Below are 19,925 nucleotides of genomic sequence, written 5' to 3'. Positions count from 1 at the left end.
GGAAAAATGAGGAAGCAATTTTATCTATGAGTATGCAAATACTGTTCCTTATTGGAGCCATACAAATACAATCCAGTTGTTCAAATTAATAACAATGTTGTATATTAGTGCTTGAGATATTCTCAACATGTTCCATCGAAATCTGTAGCAACTAAATTAGAAAACCATGTATTTTTTGCTAGATGGCAGTGCTGATGGCTGCTACGCAATAGTTCCATCCCTTAACAAAATTCAGTATTGTTGATGTCACGATTTGATGCCTTGAAAGATTTACCGTTAAAAAGTGTCGTCATTGGGCTGGCCTGGCCCCTTTTTACTAGGCCTAGTGGGCCGGGTCAACTGATCTTCTGACCAATCAATAGGTCGGGCTGGGTCAGACTAAAAGGGAAAACTGCAATGCAGGGTGCAATGGCCATTTTATATTTAGTGGGCTGGGTTGTTAGGCTAAACCAAATGGACTACCCATAGATTTTTTAATGGATTTTTAAAAAAATATTTTTTTCAAAGGAAAGAATCTTATTTTTTTATTTTATTTTTTTTAGAATCGAAAAATTCAAAACTTATTTAATTTATTTAAGGCCAAAACCGGATAAATTTTTTTTATTAAGGTTTTAAATAGTTTTTTGTTTTTCTATCTTTTAATAAACAAAATGTCCAACGTTGAATTTAAAAAAAAAAAAAAAAAAAATTCAAAGTGACCAGGCTAAATATTTTAGGTGTTTTAGGTTTTATAAAATTAAAATAAAACAAAGAATGCGTAAAATAAATTAATTACAAAAAGAAAATAAAAGGGAAAACTATATAACGCTTGTTACAATAAAAAAAAGAAAGAAAGAAAAGAAAGTCAGAATCTGAGTTCTACCTAGAAACACGTACGCAATTGGGTTTCAACCAAATTTGCAGATTCATATTATTTCTAGAAAATAAAATTAAAACCTAAGTAAACAACATGTTATCATTTAAATTATCACACATCGTGCATTATATTAATAACAAAACATAAAAAAAAAAAAAGAAAAAGAAAAAATAACATAATACAATATACATACTAATAACAAAACATATAAAAAAAAAAAAAACATAAAACAATACATCCCACATCATATTAATAACAAAACATAAAAAAAAGACACAAAACAGCAACAACAACGACAACAACAACAAAAATAATAATAAATCAAGGAGGAGAAATATGGGTCATGCAAAAGATCTATAACTCACACATGTAACACCTTACATGACTATAGAGATCGGTCCATTGGTTAAAATTGACCACCACAGCTATATGTGTGAATCAATATGTAGAACAAAGGTAAGTTTTTTAGGCATTTAGGTAGAGAAACCTAAGACTAATGAAATGGTACCGAAGGGATCATAAAAAGAGTGAATAAAAAAAGTGAGTGTAAATGAGAAATTATGAGAAAACAAATTAGCTTTCTAGCAACTAAATCTTATAAAACTCAATCAAGTCCTTACAAAAACTGTTTTCACATTCTTTGAAACTCAAAAAAGTATTTTATAGTGATTTTGGCAAAGTTTCGCTATAGGTGAAAAAAGTGGGATCTTTTGAATGTGGAAAATGGTAGTATTTATAGAGTTTATTAGGTTGTAGGGTTTGGTGGGATATCCTGGCCAGCTAGTTGGCCAGGCTGATTGACTAAAGATGCGTACGCCACAACTTTGGTGTGTATGCCACAACTTTGGTTTTTATGCGTCAAATAATCAGTAAACGCATATTAGCTAAGCTGTTTGCAAAATTGGCTAGAAATGGGATTTGGGGTAAACTTGGGTGTTATGTTCTTTTGGGGTTATGGAGTTTCATACACGATATTAATAATTTTGATATTAATTTGATTTTTTATCATTGAGATAGAGGATCTCGAGTATAGGGCGAAACGAAATAGAATATAGCATGAGTTATAACTCACAAACTAGAATTATGTAAAGGTGAAAGCATAAGATTTTACGCAAAATCCTTATTTGAATTAAAAAATGTTACCCTAAACAATTTATTGTTTCACACATTATTCTTTTTATAATTCTACCATTATCATTTTCAGAATCCAAACAAGTAGCAACCTTATGACTATAAAAACTAAATACTTCAAAGACATCAAAACAAACTATTGCTTTGCAATAATAGTACTGTCAGGCTTTGCTGGATTCTGAAGTGTTCATGAACTACCACCAACGCTATCACTATCATCATCTTCGGGTGATTGCGGCACCAGATTCGTTGTAAGATCTGTAAGTACAAAATAGTGGAAAATAGAAAAAGTGTTTGAGATATCAACATTTTGGCTAAAAAAACACCCATATTAGTGGGTATAAAATTGTGCATAAATGCTACAAGTACTAAAATAATTGTATATATATGCACGGTTACTGTAATTTGTGCATATAATATTTTAGTATTTTTTTGGTAGTGTATGTGAGAGAGAAGTAGTGAGTGAGGAAATAATAAAAAATTGTAAAAAAATGAATATTTTATTAAATAAATGTGAAGAATAGATTAAATGTGAAGAATATATAGAATGATGCGGGCGGTTTCTAAAAATTAGTGTGTAAAACAAAATAAAAAAAAGTAGGTTTTTAGAGTAAAATAAAAGAAAACTTTTACACTTACCGATGCGTTTAGATTGCCATATTTGTCTTAAGTCATGGGCCATTAGAGCAAAGGCTTCCACTTTTGTGTATGTTTTCAGGGTTTTTGAAGAAACTTTGACTTTTGATGAGTTGGACATGTCATGGGAGGTAGATCTCAAAACCAATTCAAGAAGTTCTCCTCCAAAGCACTGACCTTTTTCAAGACGCTCAGCATGTCGAGAGTCAGATCCTTCACCATTATTGCTTGTATAAGTCCATACAGTGCCCTCAGTAATAAAGAATACCGCATCAATTGGGTCTCCCTCCCTAACAATGTGGCGGTACTTGTCATAGAACATTGGATGAAGAGAGTCGCAGATTTTAAGCAACAGTGAGTCATGCTTAGCCAACCCAGTGTCTTTTATGATTTTCAGCTGATCAAGGAAAAAAAAAAAATACTATAAGTTTGTGTATACCTCTTAATAATTTGGTAATTGAGTTTCACGTAATGCAAATTATCTTAATAATGTTACTATACTTATAATAAATTACATACTAAAAGCATGCCAAGCTTAATGCTTATATTCAGTCATTTGACAATTCATCAAAAAAATATTGAGTCATTTAAACACACAGTGTAAAAACCAACTTTTATTATATTAACTAAAATTTCTACAATATCTATATAATTCCCCAAATAATTATTATTATAAGTAAAAGTGCTAAGAAATATTTAATATTTTATTTTTAAAAGTATAGTGGCGAGAAAAAAAAAAAAAAAAACTTTTAGGTCAGCCTGTTTACTTCTAGTCGAATAACATTGTTTCATTATAGGTACTCTATGAATGCATCTAGGCATAAAGAATACATTTTGAAAATTTTTTTGGTTGTGTTTTTTAACTCTACTTTGTACTGGATTCTAAGAATATATTTTCCCTAATCTCTACAATTAAGTCAGAACAGTAATTCTTATAAAAAATAAAATAAAATCAGAACAGTAATCCTTAGAGCTGAGGATTCTCATTTCACCCACCCACGCCCAACTCACAAGCCATAGCAACCCACTGCTGTCTATGCTGCAAGCCCATACACATTCACGACTTTTGTGGAAATTGTTTGTGCATAAATCTCTATAAATTGTTAAGAAATTGTGTAAAATTGTACATAAATTACAAAAGTTATGAAAAAAATATAGATGTTAGGGGAATATATCACTTCGGCCTTTTTTTTTTCTTCTCATTTTTGTACAAATTATCCAATTAAAAATGAGTTTTTTGTTATAATTTTTTCGTAGATCTAATTATACTAACTCTAGCGTTTAAATTTTTTTATTTCCTTGTGCTTGATCTATTATTTACTAAAATGATTAACATATCGTAGAAAATTTAAAAAAAAAAAATTGTCATTTTATAAAAAAATATATTCTCAAAAAGCATAATCAAACGCATTTTAATGAGCATAATTGTTTTCTCACTTATTTGAGCATTATTTAAAACTTTTTTTTTGAGATCCATTATTTAAAACTTTATTTCTCCAAACAATGTATTTTGCAAATTTCGTTTGGTTAGAATTTGATATTACTAGAATTTCTATTTTCCAAAACTTACCAAACGTAGCCACGACCGTTCTTATGTACACAGTACACTAGTAAATTCTAAAATCTATATATTCAACATTTTTATTTAATTCTCAAATGATATTTTATTATTAGATTGAATCTGGTAGGATTTTACTATTAATTTTCAAAAATTAGTCTTTGTCACTATAAAATATATATTAAAGCTAGTAAATACTTATTTCTTAACTGTTATTCAAGACTATAACCTAACATACTAATGCAAAAGGGAACAAATATTTTTTTCATAAGCTATAAAATTACCCAACGGTCATAAAAATGACAAATTTTTTTAATAAAATTTTTTTATGAGTATAATTACATAAATATATTTGGTCATAAAAGATTTTACCAATCAAACTAATTGAAGTGCACAAAACTTATAAATTTCAGTTTTTAGGTTAAATGATATTTCTCTATGTTTTATAAACTACTAAATTAGAATATTTCCAAAGTGTAGTACATTGTCACCATGCATGGGACAAGCAGTTATTTAGCAAATTTATGAAGGTAATGAAACTCACCTTCTTGAGCAGTTCTAAGCAGATATGGCGGTTGACAGCGCTTCGAAGTTCAGTAGGAAGATCAGGTATAAGGGTCTCCACATAAACGTCTTCGTCTACTTCATAGCTCTTAGCCATGTGGTCAATAATCTTGTCCTCTGTTGTCCTATCAAATTTGTATTTGTCCATCCACTTTGTAAGGCTTTTTCGTCGTTTTCTCCACTTTTGTTCTTTTGTTGTTCTCCACTCAAAGTATACCTGTCGTCCCACTTCTGCTAGTCAGTTCAACTCGCCAAATCTTACTATGTTTAGGCATTAAAACTAATAATATTTTACAATTATACATCTCAATGTTCTACTTCCACACAATTTTTCTTTTTCCATCTTCTAAAAAAAAAAATCCTTTTCTTTTTTCAAAAAAATAAATAAATGAAAAAAGAGAGATGTAGATAGGAAATGGGGTAGAATTTATAGACTTAAACAATCTTATGGAGGGGAAAACGAAGGGAACAAGATTCAGCCAAAAAATAAAAAAAGGGGTAAAGAACAAAAAACCTCATAAATTTATAATTAGGACATATTAAACTCCAGACTTTCAATTGAGATTTGAGACACTTTAATTAAACTCCTAACTTTTATAAATTTACATTTCACATGTGAGGGTGAAATTTGTTTGGATGGATTTTTGTGTATATTTATGAAAGTCTTGGGTTTAATGAGTCCCATTTAGAGGTGTAAGGTTTAATGTGTCCTAATGATAAAACTATGGTGCCCTTTTTATACTTTTCCCAAAAAGAAAATACTAACAACTCAATCACCAACTTGTGCAATATGTGAAAAAGTTCCCTAAGGGTAACAACCAGTTGCTAGCTTGTGGAATATGCCAAAAAAATACTAACCTATCTAGCTTCTAATGCAGAGAACACAACTTTGTTGATGGAACGCCATTTGCTGGAAGAAGTTATGTTAGTAACCCCACACTTCTTGTAAGATCCTCTTATCCGAATAATCTTATCCTTACATCCCTTCATTTAATAGTTAAGTTCCAAGTAAAATAGATAGGATTAAATCAGTTACACATGTTGGGATTATATTTATGATAGAGTTAGAGCTATGTGTGTAGGGTTGTCCAACCCATTCGGTTACCCAAGCTAAGATAAACCCCACTGGATCCGAGCCAACCGCAGCCTAACCTGACTACTCCAGTGGTCAGCAGAGGGTCTTTTCCTATAGAAATTAATGGTGCCAAGTTGGTTGCAGGTCTTCTTCCTCAAAACCCAAAATACACGAACTAATTGGAATATATATGAGTTTTCTAGTGAGATTTGCAAGATTTGGCGAGATCTTACTGGATATGATGAGACTTTTGTCAGATTTGGAGAAATCTCACTAGATTTTCACTAATTTTTGCTGTTAACTAGCCTACTTTTCTCCATTTTCTAGATCCACAACTCCAACCAAATTGACCACTACTTGTTGAAGGTTCGATCTACCCAGTTTGATCAACCTTTTTGGTTGGCAATGAGTTGAGATATGCTCCACCCGATTAGGTTGGGTCGAGTGTTGCTTGAGCCCAAACCCGATATGACCCAACCCATGGACAACCTTACATGTGTGGCCAATAGAAGGAGAGCTTGAGTTGTATAAAGAGTGCAAGGAACCATAATTTGATATATCTTGAAAAAAAAATGTAATTCCTTGTTTAGTGCACTTCCTTTCTTTCTTAATATTTCTCTATGGAGTGTGACTATCTTGAATTAAGGCAATTCACATACGATTCCCATATATTTCCATACGCTTTCCACCTATCCCCAATAGAAAAAACCAAGTTCCTAACAAGAAGTATAATAATAACTTAATTTTGAATATTTATATCATTATTAGAAAGTATTATCATACTTATTTTTTTGTTAATTCATGCATTTTATATTTGGTTTTAGAATAATATTGAATAATTGATTTTGTGCTTACAATGAATTTTAATGCATGAATATGTCTTGTAGACACCCCATTTCATTATGACCTATACCCAAATCCCCTAGTCCCAATGACGAGAAAATCAGTTGCTACCAATATGATTAGCATCATGTGTGGAGCCCAATGAGCATACAAACCCCAAAGTGGCTCAATACAGTTCAAGCCCAAGCCCAACTATGACTCAAGAATCAAGCTTAAAAGCCTAAAAGCCCATTTTTGACCTAATTGGGCCAAGACTTACAAAAGGTGCATACATTAGGTATTTGATGCGTACACACTCAATCTGTGGCATACACACCATCTGGACAGAAGCCTCAAATCATTTAATTTCTATTTTGGTGAGATTCTAGGGCAACCAGCCTGATCAACTGACTGCCCAAACGTTTAACCTAATCCTAGATCTCTATTTTTCCTATATAAACCCCCCATTTTCACCATCCAAATGGTTCAGATTTTCAATACCTACAGAAACTCTGCTGAAATACCTCTAGAAGGGAAAAAAATGTGAGCATTAGATTGATTTTCAGCCATCTTTGGATAGAAGATAATCTCCTGCTTATTCGTGTTCAAAACTTCTAGTTGGTTCAAAGCTTTTCTAGCACACCGCTTAGGGTCATTAAGCTAAACCTAACCAGACCATTCGAATCATTCCTCCACACATTCAACTGTGGTAGTCGATTTTAGCTGAGGGCTGGTAATTAACATCACTGTAAGTGCCATGAGGAGGAGATATGGATCTTTCCTATGATCCACACTTTTCCTTTTGATTCTTGTTTCTTTTATGTTTTTCATGTTGTTTTAATGTTTTAATATGTTGCTTTTGTACCATAACATGCTTTTCTTTGGTTGTTTGATTCATTTTCTTCATTTTTTGGCAAATCTATAAAAAAACCCTAATTTGCCTTAGGATGCATACGCACCAATACCCCTGTGTACACATGTTTTAGACGGCTAGGGTTCATGTTTTTGTTGTTTTTCTGGGAATCTATTTGAAGCCTAGATGTGCATGCCCATATAGGCAGAAACCAGATTTCTTTCATTTACTTTTAATGCCATATTTTACTATCTTTCCTTATTTGTTTTATTTGCTTTGACTGTATATATGTGTCATGTTTGTTTCCTTTTGTATCATATGTGTAATAAATCCAAAATACCCAAAATATCTTATTTTCTTTCCTTTCTTGTATCAAACCCTAATGCAGTCTATCTCTTTTCTCTCATTCACTCTCTGATTTTGATTTGAACCTCATAAGGCAACTAAAATATTTAGAAATAATCAATGAAAGCCTTACAACTCATAAAAGCTTAAATACTTTCTAAAAAAATCAAAATCAATAGTCAATTAATATTCAATTCCTTTTGGAATTAGTTGACTATTCAAAGATAAGGAAAGTATCTTGACAAGCTTTAATGTTATTAAGATAATTGATTTGAACTTAAATAGTAACATAAAAGTTAAGTTAATTCTATCTTAATTAATCAAATCTTGTTCAAGCCTTAAAAGATGCAAGATCATTGATGACAAATCAAGACAAATCTAATTTTAATAAAGGGAAGATATCCACACATCAATGAAGACTTCACATCAATTTTAATGATTCCTTTTTGCATAAGACATAATCATCATTTGAGAGAAACTCGCAATCTTGGTTGGTATCCATTTGCATGTGTGCGAGCACATGCATAATTGGGTATACACATGCACATACTTGGATGTTGATGTTTTGACCTCTATCATGTTTGTATGCTAATGCTTTGAGCTTGATGCCATGAGTTGTATAATTCTATATATGTCTATGCTTCCATGATCACATGTTTTATCTACTTTCCCTTGCTTGTCACACATGATACATAGGGTTATACCTAGGCTTTAGATGCAAGTGCACATCCATTTGGGCCTTTAAGATAGCTTACTTTCCACCAAGTTGAACTACGATATATGAAGGTCACTATAGCTAGGCAGGCTTGGGGCACCTAAACTCTTCCCATCCTGTACCCTAACTTTGAACATAGTCTGGTAAAAAGATTTTGGATTTTATTAAAAAATAACTATAAAACCCAAACTATATTATTAGTTAGGTAACATTTTAAACAAATTTCATTTCTAACAAATCGAGTTCTCTGCACTCGATTTTGCCTAGTGAATTTGCACTTGGAAATCGAGTGTCTCACACTAGATTTTCATATTCACTTGGAAATCAAGTGTCTCACACTCGATTTTCTCAGAGCAAAAACGAGTCTTCTGGACTTGATTTGTTAGAAATGAAATTTGTTTGAAACGTTGCCTAACTAATAATATAGTTTGGGTTTTATAGTTATTTTTTAATAAAATCCCGAAAGACCTTCATGGAGTCATGTTTTGGTTTTTGGACCTATAACCAAGTGGTGACTCCTTCATCTCTTTTTAAGAGACTCCATATACTCTCAAGCTTGCGCTGGCTTCAAATCTAAAATTGTTTTCAGGTAGATTGAGTGTAGTGTATCCCACCTTCGCGAGAAGGAACCGACAAGCCGATGTGCCATAAAGGGGGTACAAATCACGGAATTTACATGTCTTTTGTAGAGAATGAAATTAATTCTAGCAAGGAATCCTAATGGAATTTATTTTTACACGGGAGATAATGAATTTAAAGAAGGTCAACCTAATTAAATTTGGGTCCAATTGGAGCAAAGAATTAAAAGAGATTTACATCAAATCTAAGTCCAATTTGGATTGGGTTTCTAGACTACACAACATTTAGTATTTTGGGCATAACTTTCAACTCCGATATTAATTTTGATGATTCAAGTAGTGCTGGAAAGCTAACTTATAGGGCTAAAACTTTATAATTTAATAAAACCCCGATTTTGACTTTAAATGGGCCAAAAATGTTGGTTAAATGAAGTCTAAAAATTAGGGATTCTCTCTAAACGAGAATCCAACTTCAAATAAGATTTCTTGGACAATTTAAAGGCTCTTTAGGGAAAAACTCTAGAGGTAGCAGCCTTAGAAGGAGAATTAGGTTTTCTTAAAGTTTATTTACAATTTTTAGAGTTTTATTTGGTGTAATGACTTGATAGAAGCCTTGCTAAGATAAAGGGTGAAACCCAATTGTTTATTGGTATGTTCATGAAAATAATTTTATGGTTTTAGTGCTTATGTTCTTGTGTTTTTTATTGATTTATTTATCTAGAATAGTGATTGTTTCTGTATATTCTTTGATTTAGCATAGACTCTGGCATGCTAGATGCTTAAAATTTCCTGTGAATTAATTCACTAGTTTTGTTTTGCCTAAAATGAATCAAATTTATGCAACTAACTTAGAAAACTAATTCTTGATTTCTAATTGCTAAATCATTAGACTAAGATCATGCTTCGTATGAATTTTAGTTGAGTTATAAAATAATTGTGTGAACCCTTAAACCTTAGTGTCTTAATATATTGTTATTTTCCCTCATTCTAAATTTTCTTTACCAAACCCTCAATCAAAATTTCTCTTACATTAAATTTTATTGTTTTTAATTTTTAATTTGTCTTGTGGTTTGCTAATAAATTCCTTTTCCTTATGGATTCGACCTCAGACACACTGAAATATTATTTTGTGACTCTTGCACTTGGGAGCATTATTTAAGTCACAACATGGTATTAGAGCAGTCGATCTTGAGATGATCGAATTCATTGCACCGCATCAAAGTTTCATGGAGTTACTAAAATTCAAATGTGGATATTCTTTTTGATGGCTTCTCAAGGTCTACAAATTCTTCGCTCTTGACAACATTCCATCACTTCTCATGGTTCCTATTGCCTCTTATTATATGGAAGGAGAGGTGTTGAAGTGGTTTCAAGGCGTGGAGGCATCAAGCTTATACACAAATTGGGTAGATTTCATAAGCACCCACAATATTAGTTTTGAACACCAATCCTTCCTGCATCAATGGAGACTACCACCCAAGAATCCAAATGCAAGAGCCCGTGAATTACATGACGGAGAACCAAGAACTAATCCTTGATGCACCCACTCAAGAGTCCACAATTCAAGAATTAGAAATCCAAGTGTCTTTGATCCAAGAATCAAAGATGTAAAAGCTGATAATTCAAATGGTTCAAGAATCACATGAGGTATTGAGAATTCAAAGACAATCCAAGGTCCAAATAACTAATGAGAATTCAAAGACAATCTAAGGCATCAGATGATGTCATGGATGACGTTATAAGTAGCTGGCATAGTTATTCGGCGCGTGGCAGGAGTGTGACAGTGACATCGCGTGTAGGACTTCCAGGTGGCACATGAGAGCGCTTGTAGGGTCGGATGAGGGCTAGATTCTTAGGTTTTTGTAGGTCGGCGAACAACAAGGCCTACATGGCAGTGTGTGTGACCATAATCCAATCAAGGAGTTGAGAATCCTTGGCTACGCGTGTGAGGAGAGTCGGAGCCTGTGTCTGTGCATGGAGGCGCATACAGCTGCCGTTTGGGACGAGTTTCTTGGGTATTGGTCATGGTAGGCCATTGAGCATGTCTGTGTGGTTGATTTTATCTGGCGAAGGCTACTAGGAGTTGTGCATTGAACGAAGAGATTGTCGCTACATCACAAGTCCAATTGGGTATTGGGGTAAGGGTTCAATTGTCAGCTGGTATTAGGTACCGTGATTCCTTTTACTTGTAACTACTTATTTTGATAATAGTAGATTCCCAAGAGTGGTGACCTTAAATTCACCCGGTAGGATTTTGCTTTGGTGGTTTTTTCCATTCGTAAATAAATCACTTGTGTCAAATTTATTTTCCGCTGCATTTAACTTAGTTGGTGATTTGTTTGTGCTACCACACTTATTGCATGTAATTGAATCTAATTAATTCACTTGGCTAATTAATTGATTAATTTACCTAAGGAGTCAATGCATTTTTGGCTTATCATAAAGAAATAATAACATACCAAAGATAGAAATTTCAAGTGCAGAAAAGTCTTCACAAAAAAAGAAGTGAAAGGAAAGGATTGGGCACTCACTTGTAAGTTTCCAATGAAATAAAGAAATAATAACAGACCAAAGATAGAAATTCCAAGTGCAAAGATGTTTTCCCATATGTAGCTACTTGTTTGGAGGTTTGACCCAAAAGAACTGCAAAATGCCACAACTATAATGTATGAGACACTAAGCTTAAAAATTTCTAACTAAAATTCAAAAAATGAGAATTCACAAAAATTTAGGGAAAATGTATAAGTTAAAGAGAAAATGAAAGATCTATATTTGGGCCTTCAAAGTAAGAAAGCAGGGTCAAGATCACATGTTTATGGATTTTGGACAAATAGGAACTCCAACCCCATACACAAGAGCAGTTCTTAATTAAGGATGGGGTTCAAGCCCATTACATCCATGAGAGAAGGAAGCATGAATGCGACGCAATTAGAGGAAATTAAGGAGAGAATGAAAAGCAAAAAGAAGACAATGGCTACAAACTTCTCTTATATCTTTTTATCGGATGTGAATTTTGACAAATCTACTATTTGATTGCATTTTCTTGTAATGTCCTCAATGCTTGTAAACTTTCAAGAAGATTAAAAATCAATAACTATATCAATAATTAAATGTTTAAATTTCAAATTTTTATAATCTTAAATTATGCATAACTTTTTTTATAGATTGAATAATAAATAACATCTTATTTGAACGAAATATGACATATATGTTAAGAACATGAAGATTGGCTTTTGATACTGTAATGTAAATAGTGGTAATGAAGGTTGAAGTATCTATTCACTATACAAGACAATCTTGACAATGCAAGAATGAAGGCCCGGTCATGTGAGATTGACAATCAGGAAAAAAAAAAAAAAAACACTTAGAAGACTCTTAAAAGATTCTCAGTCAACTGATAGTCTATTACAAAATTTTCGAGATTTTCTTCTTGATTGTTTGCTTGCGGCACTAAATCAGTGTGAAGACTAAAGGCTAGTTCAGCAATTGCAGCAAAAGCGGTAAGCTAGGATACATTGTCTATTACTTGTGCTGGAGATCTAGTGACTTAGTTAATTTCTATCTCAAAAATCTTTATGGGTAATTATTGTATGGGTTACAATCGAACCCAACATGTTTTTTAAAGTGATATTTTTTTTTTTAAAGTTGGTTATATGAATTTAGGTAAGTTGATTCAGTTATAGAATAGTAATACTTTTTAGTTCTTTATTGAATCACTTTCTTTGTATACTTGACTTATATTAATTTTTTTTTTTTTATTGTAGATGAAAATACTAAAAAAATTACTTGCCAACTTGAAGTTTGATTCTTGAGGTACAATTTATATTAAATATTTATTTATTTTTCTTTACCTAATATTACTTGCCAACTTGAAGTTTGATTCTTGAGGTACAATTTATATTAAATATTTATTTATTTTTCTTTACCTAATATGTTATGTTTTATTCCTAAAACTTTTTTTTTGTTTATTTATCTTTCTAAATAATTTAACTTTATTATTATTTTACATGCTATAAGAAGAGGCACAACTGAAAAGGTTGATAACTTGACATAGTTCACAAACATTAGCATTTTCTTTATGTTATTTTATGGTGATGATATCATTACTCATTAGTGAACTTTGGATTGTGTAAACTTAGAAATCAATGTATTAGTTAAGTTTTATTTAAACTGTTTTTGTTTTTGGTTTTTTTTTTTTTTTTTTTTTTTAAGGATACATTAGATTATAAAATACTTAATATATATATATATATATATATCTTGAGTTGTGCTTAAAGTACTATTTTATAGTACTACAAAGACATATATATCTATATTAGGAATATAATATAGCCAAAGAAAAAAAAATTACCAAAGCATCTCCAGGATAAAAGCAAACCATAATTCTATTAGTAGCAAACTTAAAAAATCCTGTGAACTTCTAGGATGATCCAAATCTATGAAAATTCGTTAAGAACTCAATTCATGGTTCAAGTATTTCTTTCTATTGTGATCCTAATGTTCATTAGGAAATTCTATTCTAGTTGACGATTTTACCATGAAAGAAATAAAGAGTAGAAATTAATGATATTTTTATTTAATGAGATCATTAATAAAACTAGGAGAAACTAATAACTATTGGAAAATATTATAGGTATTACAAGTTTGGGTGAATTGCAAATTACACCACTAAAGTTTGGGGTGATTGGATTTTATACTCTGAAGTTTCGGGGTGTTTGGATTTTATACTCTAAAGTTTTAGAATTTAAGGGTGTAAAATCCAAATAACCCTAAACTTTAAAGAGTAAAATCCAAGTTTTGAAACGTTAAGATATAATATTCAAACACCCAAAACTTCAAGGGGTAAAATTCGAAGTCTGAAATTTCAAGGTGTAAAATCCAATCACCCCCAAACTTTAGGGGTGTAATTTGCATTTACCCTACAAGTTTTATTACATATAATATAACTTACAAACTTATATGCTAATGAATGTGATTGGTAGGCTTTAACTATCTCATAATTGAATATTTGAATTACCTTTATATTATTAGTGACACATCAATTTGTATGCTTAATGTAGTAAACTTGTAGTACATATCGCATGTAGCACTACGCATAACTATTTTAGCTTCAATTGTGTGCAAATAACAAATTTAAGAATAGATTAAAAAGCCATAGACTTTGTAACTTTAAACAATGTTACATCACTCAATATTTTTAATTGAATGCAAATTTTTACGAATCCACCGAACCATCTTTGGATTACATTATTTTCATAAATTCTTCAAGCTTACAAAAATTCAAGATGATCAAAGATCAATAATCATGTCATCAATCAATTATTTAAAATCAAGTTTTTTTTGTTTAAAATAATGCATAAAATATAAATTTATTAATGAATAGTAAATAACATCCAATTGACATATAAAACCTATAATTCAACAGTGAGATTTTCAAAATATGATAATAAATTATTAAGTGGTGTAATATTTTTAAAGTTACATCATGTGTAACTTGAATGACATAGACATACGCAGGACTTATAAATTTTGATATGGAATAGTAAAGGGTGTATCATGTGCAAACCTTAGATTTCGCATGCCCCACCAGAAACAGTAAAATGCTTTTGGTAGATAATTCGTGGACTCTAAGCTTCTGGATCGACGGGCTTCAAGAAATATTCCAAAATCAAAGGTACTTGGTTTTGGTGTATCAATAGGGCAGAAATCATCTAAAAAAGAGAGCTTTCTAAAACCGTGGTCACAGTTAAAAGAAATTTCAACCCCATGAATTTCACAAGCTTTGTGCCAGCAAGCCGCTAGTCGTTGAGTAGAGAAAAAGTACCAAAAGGCTCCCAATACCTAATCGATTTAGATTATCATTATAAATTAGTGAAATTTTCAGATATTGTAACCAAAGGTTAATAACCATTACAACTATAACAATAAGGGAAAAAGAGAATTGTACGGATATGAAACTACTACTTAAATTATTCTCAATAAGCGTATCGAGATGCTTTTCTAAACTTTACGAACGGATAGAAACATACTTTGCATAGATTACGCACGAAGGCATCCAAAGCACAGGGATAGGATGTGTGTACTTGGAGCCTTCACAAGTAGGGATCACACCAAACAAGCCGATAGAAGCTCATACAGACAATCTTGAAAAAAAAAAATCCAACAAAAGGGTATTGCCAAATGGTGTGATGCAAGGTTCCCATGGACAGTAGTGCAGGCCAAGTTCTAAAAAATGAGCATACGAGGTTGACATGTGGTTCTTATGGATGGCATACATAAGGCTCATGGATGACATGTTGATGAAGAAAAAGTCCATAAGGCAAAAGGGAGCAAATGAGACTTGTTTGTTGCCTATAGAGAGGCAAAGATTCACATGTGAGGGGGGAAGATCGTTGGGTATACATATATAAGTGAAGTCTTACATTGAATAATAATGAGAATGATGTGTGGTTAATATAATATAATTAGGCTCATACCCATTGGTTTATGCCGGCCTTTTGAGTCAAGTGTTGTCCCTATATATATGTTGTATTAACTACCCATTTTGAGGCTTTCCAAGGTATGATCTCCCCAACACAACTCTTACTCGAGAGAGCACCTTCTAAGTTTCGATGTATTAGCATTGTTGAGGTATTTTTTCAAAAAAATTAATCTAGGTAATTCTAAAAATTAATAAAATGAAACATTTGTAATTTTTATTTTTCTTTCTTTTTTGGATATTTCTTCAATATATGATTTTGATTTAGCCCGCTTGGTTGGTTTAGATTTTTTTGAGAAGAAGGTTGATTTGGAATTTAAATATTAAGAAAGACAACAATACATTGATAAAAGAATCAACATTTGCGAAGATTAAAAATAAAGAATATGAAATTACTACGTAAGCAAAACTTACATGACCAGCAAGGATGTATAGAAATAAATTCCATGAAGCTTTGAACCATTGGGAAGCCTTATTATTAGATTCCTCTTCGCTTTTGAGTCCCTTCCAGTATCGGTAGATTTGGAAAACTCTTGGCCCATATTGCAAAAGAATTAGAGAGTTCAAGATTTTTATATTTGAAGATTTTGTCCGTCTCATCTCTGAATACATGCTTGGCATTACCACCTGAATGGATTACAACAATGTTTGTTTTTAGAGTCAATGTATATAATCTAATTATGTGTAGGACGGTGATAATTTAAAGAAAATAGTAATTATGTGTGTATTAGAAAAATTTTCAAATTCACATTTTGATTTATTACTAGTATATATATTTGAAGTTTTTTTTTTTTAATTAAAAGAAAATATTTTTGTTGTAAAATAATTTTATAACTTAATATTCCTTATCCAAGAAAAAATTTAGTATTTTTTGTCCGTTGAAAATTACGCGTTAGATCTTTATAATATAGGCAGTTAGGTACTGCTCATTGTTATTAATTCCGTTCTGTTCCGGCCGGAACGGACGGAAAATACCATTCCGGTATGCAAACCGGAATGAGAAACCACCCTATTCCACCTTGGATAAAATTTCGGGTCATTCCGGCCAATTTCGGCCATTTCGGGATATTTCTGTGAATTCCGGCCGAAATTGAAGTTTCGGCCGGAATGAAGTTCGCCTCTTTTTTTTTTTAATTCCTTCACCATAAACGTGAACTTCAGATCAGATCTGCTACCAAGTCATTTCAGAGAAGAAAAAAAGAAGAAGGAGAAGAAGAAGAGAACAAAAGCTCAAGTTTTGGCTGAAGTAACCCATTTGAAATTGGTCTTCTTCACTTCTACAATCTGCACTACTTTGAAATTGGTCTTCCTCAGTTTTGTAATCTTTGCTCCTGCTGCGTCTCTAAACTTTCTAAGACATAAAGTGAAGAGTGAAATCTAAGTGATAAGATTTTGAAATGAGGAATAGGAGTAGAGATTCAATGACGCACCTGGCAGATGGTGAGTGGAGTTTAAGTTGAAGGAAGCTTCTAGGAAGCTTCATGGTTTATAAGTATCCCACTATATTTGTTTATTTACAAAAAAAACCCCAAACTTGATTTTTTTACCAATTAACCCAATCACTTTATACCTTCTCAAAAAAAAAAATTCACTTTAATATTATGATTTTCTTTTAAAAAACTATATTAAATTCATTAATTTATAACATTTGGCTTAATAATAGAAATGAATAATAAATTTTTTTTATTAATTACTATATATATATATATTTATAAAACGGTAAATCCCGAAACGGTACCCGAAATAGGCCGGTACCGAAATATTCCGTTCCAATAGACAAACTGAAACGGGCACCGAAACGGTATTTATAACAATGGTACTGCTATTAAGAAATAGGAATTAGAAACATTGGCATGGTTGTCAAAATTGCGATTTGGATCATATGATTACACGATTTTACTACCTCACCTCACCAAAACATTTAGAATTGTAGTAGGATTGTAAAAATGGTAGGAACGTATGTAGGACCGTGTAGGATCATATAGAATCATAGGATTGTGTAAAATCGTATAGGATCATAGGATCGTATGGGATCCTACCGATCCTACCAAAACATGTGTTTTTGGTTTGAGCTTTTTTTTTTTTTTTTTTTTTTTTTTTTTTTTTTTTTTTTTTTTTTTTTTTTTTTTTTTTTTACAGTACTTAAGTTTAAAGTTCAAAAAAAAAAAAAAAAAAAAAAACCTAAATATTTAGAAACATCAATCCCAAAGTCGTGCCTCCTCTCAAGAACCCCAAAACCCATCACCTCTCAGCACTCTCAATGACATTGCCTTTTGGATTTCATATTTATAATCATCTAGTTTACCTTAGAATGGGAATTCTATTTTGGATTTCATATTGTAATAAGCTAATTTTCATTTACTAACTAGCTTAACTTATTTTGGATTTGGAACTTAGAAACAGGTAAATATTTTCAATATGTGTCAATAATATCTTGGTATTTAGTTGCTAATTAAACATGTACTAAACATTTTAGATACATTGTGTCAAAATTTAAATATATTTGTTTTATTAGTATAGACTTAACAATGTAGGGCATGTAAATTACATTATATGATGCAAATCTTTGTTGTTTAATAGATGAATTCATATTTTATGTGATTACTTAACATATAAAGTCAGGATCAATGTATTTTTTGATTAATATTTGAAAATAGGTAGAATTTTATGATCCACAATCTGATCCTACGATCTATTATCCTACCTACCTTCTGCGATCTTATGTAGAATCCTGGTTTTGACAACCTTAAAAATTGGTACCGGGTAACTATATTTGAAGTAGTGGTGACGCCATAAATTATTTCATGGGTTGAATATAAACATGATGATTAGTATTTTGTTTTTTTTTTGAATACATTGTATTCCTACTATGTGTATTTGGAGATGTAACTTTGTGCTATAAACAAAGATCAAAATATAAATCAAGGATTTTATTATCCAAATGTGTACTACATAAAATATACCTATTAATCATCAACAAACTTGAGTCAAGAATCAAGATTGACAAAATAGATTCAATATCTTTAATTTATCTTTGATCAACTATCATTATTATGAGAAGGAAGCTCAACTCTTTTTCTGTTTTCCATTTTATTTTAATATATATATATATATATATTATAAATTTATGAATACCGAATTATTAGTATATATATGCAACTCATCAACGATATATCGGATCGTGACTTTATTCAAATAAAAATTAGAAACCATAGACTTTGATATAAAATTTCTATAATCAAACAAATAATGTTATGGATAAATTATACCTCTGGTCCTTGAAATTTTGTGTAATTTTAATTTTGGTCTTTCAAAATTAAAATGCTTTGGTTTTGTCCCTAAAATTTAAGGTAAGTTCGATTTATATCCCTTAAATATGTGATTGGTTCAATTTTGGTTCCTTAAATATTTGGTTGATTCAACTTGGTCCCTCAAAAATGGGGTGCCTCAACCCCCGTTAGTAATGTATAAAAAATGGAGAGACCAAATTGTTTCATTTAAAAATTTTAGGGACCAAATTAGAACTTTTTAAATTGCAAGGACCAAAAACACCAAATTTCGGTAACTGAAAGTATCATTTAGTCATAAGTATAAATATCTAATAATTTAAAATAAAAAATTGGACTACACACACACATAAATATATATATATATATGTATATATATACACACGCTGAGTTATTCGGTTTTCTTCTTCGATAACACATCGCGTGTTATCTTGGACTTGAGTTTCTTTTACCTACTGCGTTTACATATTTGCCTTGCACTTATATGTTCATCCATGCAATTGTTGAGTGTTTTGATTAATTAATTTGATAATTACATATATTCCGCATCAAGTGTGTTTAAATTAAAATTTATCAAGCCTTAATTAAAATTGGGGGCCTTAATTAGCTCTAACATTTATATTATTGAGCTTTTAAGGGGGAAATTACACTTTATTATCTTAAACTATACACTAAATTACAATTTGCACCCCAACTATTTAAATGCACGCTTTGCACCCTAAACTATGACCATTGTTACACTTTGCACCCCAAGATTAGTTCTATTGTTAAGTTAGACAGAAATTAATAAAACACCATTTTCACAAACAATTAAAAACAAAAGCTTTTTGTTTTTATTTTCCAGCTCTTTCTATCTCTCTCGTGCATAGGTTATTTCTTTCTTTTTGTTTCTAGCTCTCTCTCTCCCTCATGCATATCTCTCCCTTTCCCAAATCCAAAAAACAGTAGGTAGCAAAAACAAACATGTATGATGTATCAGAATAAAAAATCAGCAGGTAGCAAAAAATACATGTATCAGAATCAACAT

The 19,925-nt window shown here is 31.3% G+C and overlaps 2 protein-coding genes across 2 annotated transcripts; both read right to left on the bottom strand.

The window, feature by feature from the left end:
- Nucleotides 1–2,174: 2,174 nt before the first annotated feature.
- On the bottom strand, nucleotides 2,175–4,842 carry LOC112028609 (probable cyclic nucleotide-gated ion channel 10). Its single transcript, XM_065760710.1, has 3 exons — nucleotides 4,726–4,842; nucleotides 2,627–3,020; nucleotides 2,175–2,245 (listed from the first exon to the last, which is right to left on the bottom strand). Exons 1-3 carry the CDS (start codon nucleotides 4,840–4,842, stop codon nucleotides 2,175–2,177), a joined length of 582 nt encoding a protein of 193 aa, XP_065616782.1.
- A 5,750-nt stretch (nucleotides 4,843–10,592) lies between these two features.
- On the bottom strand, nucleotides 10,593–16,670 carry LOC112001723 (cyclic nucleotide-gated ion channel 1). Its single transcript, XM_065760709.1, has 5 exons — nucleotides 16,587–16,670; nucleotides 16,026–16,238; nucleotides 14,700–14,974; nucleotides 11,665–11,776; nucleotides 10,593–10,817 (listed from the first exon to the last, which is right to left on the bottom strand). Exons 1-5 carry the CDS (start codon nucleotides 16,668–16,670, stop codon nucleotides 10,593–10,595), a joined length of 909 nt encoding a protein of 302 aa, XP_065616781.1.
- Between the last annotated feature and the right edge of the window lie 3,255 nt (nucleotides 16,671–19,925).

Source organism: Quercus suber, unplaced genomic scaffold (assembly GCF_002906115.3).
Source record: "Quercus suber isolate HL8 unplaced genomic scaffold, Cork oak 2.0 scaffold_379, whole genome shotgun sequence".
Classification (NCBI taxonomy): domain Eukaryota; kingdom Viridiplantae; phylum Streptophyta; class Magnoliopsida; order Fagales; family Fagaceae; genus Quercus; species Quercus suber.
The sequence above is the reverse complement of the archived record's forward strand: the minus strand, read 5'-3'. Positions and strand labels throughout refer to the sequence as shown.